At 33.7% G+C, this 1,928-nt stretch overlaps 1 protein-coding gene across 1 annotated transcript; it reads left to right on the top strand.

Moving 5' to 3' along the window:
- Positions 1–271: 271 nt before the first annotated feature.
- On the top strand, positions 272–1,219 carry LOC146009748 (olfactory receptor 5AR1-like). Its single transcript, XM_083150209.1, has one exon. It carries the CDS (start codon positions 272–274, stop codon positions 1,217–1,219), a length of 948 nt encoding a protein of 315 aa, XP_083006335.1.
- The last annotated feature ends 709 nt before the right edge of the window (positions 1,220–1,928 follow it).

The raw sequence follows: 1,928 nt of genomic DNA, 5'->3' as shown, positions 1-1,928 counted from the left end.
TATTCTAATATTCTGATATTTTGGATTTGGAAATTTCAGAAACTTTCAGCCATAATCATCAAAATTATAACTTAAATTAAGGCTTGAAATATCTCACTTTGCATGTAATAAGTCTATATAATATATTAGTTTCACCTTTTAAGTTGAATTACTAAAATAAACGAACTTTTGCACAATATTCTAATTTTTGAGTTTCACCTATATGTGTAAAGTGTAATGAAACGTTTATTTTTTTTATTTTATTTTTTCACAGGGTTTTTACGGCTTAAAAATGACAACAGATTGTAACAATGTGACAGAATTCACACTGCTGGGTCTGATTGATGACCCGCAGTTACAGATCCCAGTCGGTGTATTACTTATATTTGCCTATTCCATGATATTTTTAGGAAATTTCACCATCATTTTAGTTTTTTTTGCTGATTCCCATCTGCACATTCCCATGTACATCTTCTTGTTCAACCTTTCCATCATTGACATCGCTTCCTCTTCAAACATTCTGCCTATACTATTTAATTTGCTCTTCACAAAACATAATATTATTTCATTTACAGGATGTATAACACAGATGTATATATTTGTGTCTCTGGTTATCACTGAGCTTCTCCTGCTGGCAGCCATGGCATATGACCGCTATGTGGCAATCTGTCACCCTCTTAATTACATTGTTCTAATGAGTATAAGAAACTGTGTCGGCCTCTCAATTGTTTCTTGGATTGTGGCTTTTTTGGACCCAGTTGGACACGCTGTCCTTATATCTAATATGTCCTTTTGGTCAGGGCATCCCATTGACCATTTCTTTTGTGATGTATCCCCATTGCTGATCATCGCCTGCAGTGATATATCCATGGTGGAAATTTTAAACTATATAGAAGGGGTTCTACTGGCATTTCCTTCATTTTTGCTTATTTTAGTTTCATACATATTTATTATCTCCAACATTCTGAAGATAAAATCTGCAGAGGGGAAACATAAAGCATTTTCCACCTGCACCTCCCATCTAACCTGTGTGAGCATTTATTATGGAACTATAATCTGTTTACATATAAAGCCTACAACAAGTTATTTCCCAAAACTGGACAAGCTCTTTGCTCTGCTGTATGTTGTGTTGGTGCCAATGCTAAATCCTTTTATTTACTGTCTGAAGAATAAAGAAGTGGCAAATTCATTAGTCAGTCTGAAGGCTAAATTCTTTATAGGTCATGCTATACAGCCTTGATATATATATATATATATATATATATATATATATATATATATATATATATATATATATATATATATATATACAGCAATGCGGTCCGGCACTCACTCCTCTGGAACAACTGCCCCGGTGCCCATCAGATGGGGGTAATGTAGAAATATAATATATATATATACAAAATGAATGTGTGGCGCCACCTGTGCGTCCCCAGCTACTATAAGTATATTAGGCAACATCCCCCTTTTACTTATGGGGTGTCAGCCAATCCTCAAAGTCCAAGTAGTGGTATATTACTTACAAAAAAAGGGATGTGTTCAATAGATGAGGATGCAACGACTATTGCTCTTTAAATATATATAATATAGATAGTGCAATCTGCACTTATTAAAACAAGGTGTGCCGGTGTTAAGTAAGGACCTGAAACCACGATACGGTAGCTTAATTCACTAAAGTAAGCAATATTAAAATATATATATATATATATGCTAAAAAAATAGTCACTGTATGTAGGTAAAAATATAGGTACATTTATTTAAAGAGTAAAAAAGGGGATATTTAAAAACAGACAATTATAGCAGCTATTTGCACTTCAAAAGTAACCACCAACGTAAATGGAAGAGAACATACCATACTCTCAGTTCCATAGGATAAAGAGGAACTGCAGCAAAAATGAGGAATGTGACAAACAACTAGAAGTGTACAGGAAAAGGTTTGAAGAAAAAGA

This window comes from Crinia signifera, chromosome 6, assembly GCF_055691185.1.
Source record: "Crinia signifera chromosome 6, ASM5569118v1, whole genome shotgun sequence".
Classification (NCBI taxonomy): domain Eukaryota; kingdom Metazoa; phylum Chordata; class Amphibia; order Anura; family Myobatrachidae; genus Crinia; species Crinia signifera.
Note: the sequence above shows the minus strand (reverse complement) of the source record. Positions and strands in the feature narration are given on the sequence as shown.

Bases quoted from the DNA above. Each gene is read 5' to 3' on its own strand.
- LOC146009748 (XM_083150209.1), top strand. From the start codon at position 272: ATGACAACAGATTGTAACAATGTGACAGAATTCACACTGCTGGGTCTG.